This window comes from Aplysia californica, unplaced genomic scaffold (assembly GCF_000002075.1).
Source record: "Aplysia californica isolate F4 #8 unplaced genomic scaffold, AplCal3.0 scaffold00097, whole genome shotgun sequence".
NCBI classification, from domain to species: domain Eukaryota; kingdom Metazoa; phylum Mollusca; class Gastropoda; order Aplysiida; family Aplysiidae; genus Aplysia; species Aplysia californica.
The window spans coordinates 909,102-910,267 of record NW_004797367.1 but is presented as its reverse complement, the minus strand read 5'-3'; the positions used below and the strand labels follow the sequence as shown (position 1 = coordinate 910,267).

At 45.1% G+C, this 1,166-nt stretch overlaps 1 protein-coding gene across 1 annotated transcript in view; it reads left to right on the top strand.

Moving 5' to 3' along the window:
• Nucleotides 1–1,166, top strand: part of LOC101856089 (cytochrome P450 2C42) — a 21,882-nt gene that overhangs the window by 15,187 nt on the left and 5,529 nt on the right. The window contains exon 6 of the mRNA XM_013080719.2: nucleotides 166–290. Within this exon, the coding sequence (XP_012936173.2) occupies nucleotides 166–290 (125 nt within the window). The remainder of the gene's footprint in view (nucleotides 1–165; nucleotides 291–1,166) is intronic.

Sequence of the window (1,166 nt, the reverse complement as noted above, 5' to 3'; positions counted from 1 at the left end):
ACCTTCATTTTTATACATCTCGCCTCCCCATGACACGCATTATTCCACTTTACTCCATGTTACCACTTCAAGACCCCTCCTCTCCCCCCTCTCACACGGGCTCTCCGTATAAAATAGTAAATTCCCAAACTAACGTCCCGCCCCTATCTGTGTCCGCGTGTACAGCTCACGTGACCACCCGGTCCACCCTCCTGGCAGCCTTCATGTTCCTGCTCAACAACCCGGACGTGGTGAGGAAAGTCCAGGAGGAGATAGACCGCGTCATCGGGGACAGACTGCCACGTGTGTCCGTGAGTCTTTGTGTGTGTGTGTGTGAGTGTGTGTTTGTGTGTGTGTGTGAGTGTGAGTGTGTGTGTGTGTGTGTGTGTGTGTGTGTGTGTGTGTGTGTGGGTGTGTGTTTGTGTGTGTGTAAATGTTTTACGGCGATCGCAACTGCATAAGGTCATATCCAAGGGTCATATTATGACTGCGCGAGACACAACACATAAAACATTTTTAGTTTGGTAGGAATTCTGAATTTTTGCCTGGGTGTCGGCCGAAGCCTACTGTCATCGATTTTAGGAGCACCATGGCTCCTTCTTACAGCTGTCTTTCAGTCACACCCCTGATCTTATGATAGGTAAGATCTACACCTAGCCTTTTTCTGGTAAGTGCAAAAAATCTTGGAGGTCCTGTGTGCAAGTTGTGCATGTTAATGATCCATTGGTTGTCCAAAATCGATTAGAGTATAGCCTCCGGCCGGCACCCGGGAAAAGTTCAAAATTTCCTACCAACTGAAAGTGAAAATATTTTATGTGTCCCTCGCGCTCATATGATCTTATGCAGTTGCGAGCGCCGAAAAACACTTCCCACTCCCCCCCTCACCGGCCATCTTTTCAAGTTCTCAAACTAAGTTATCCTTTGTGCTTGGTTTTCGTGGCCGCCATTTATTACATGTAGACCGTACCAGAAGATCCAGTAAGACTCCTCACCAGCAAGCTCTGCAAAATATTATTGTGCTCGATGTTCAGAAAGCAAAAATGTTCAGGTGAGAGAACAAGGTATGTGAATTCTGTTACAAATTGCACCTGCATTATGTATCTTTTGTTGTTGTTGTTGTTGTTTTTGTTGATGTAATTTTTTTTATTTACTCTTGTTGGGTTTTTTTTGCTGTTGGTTTTTTTTTT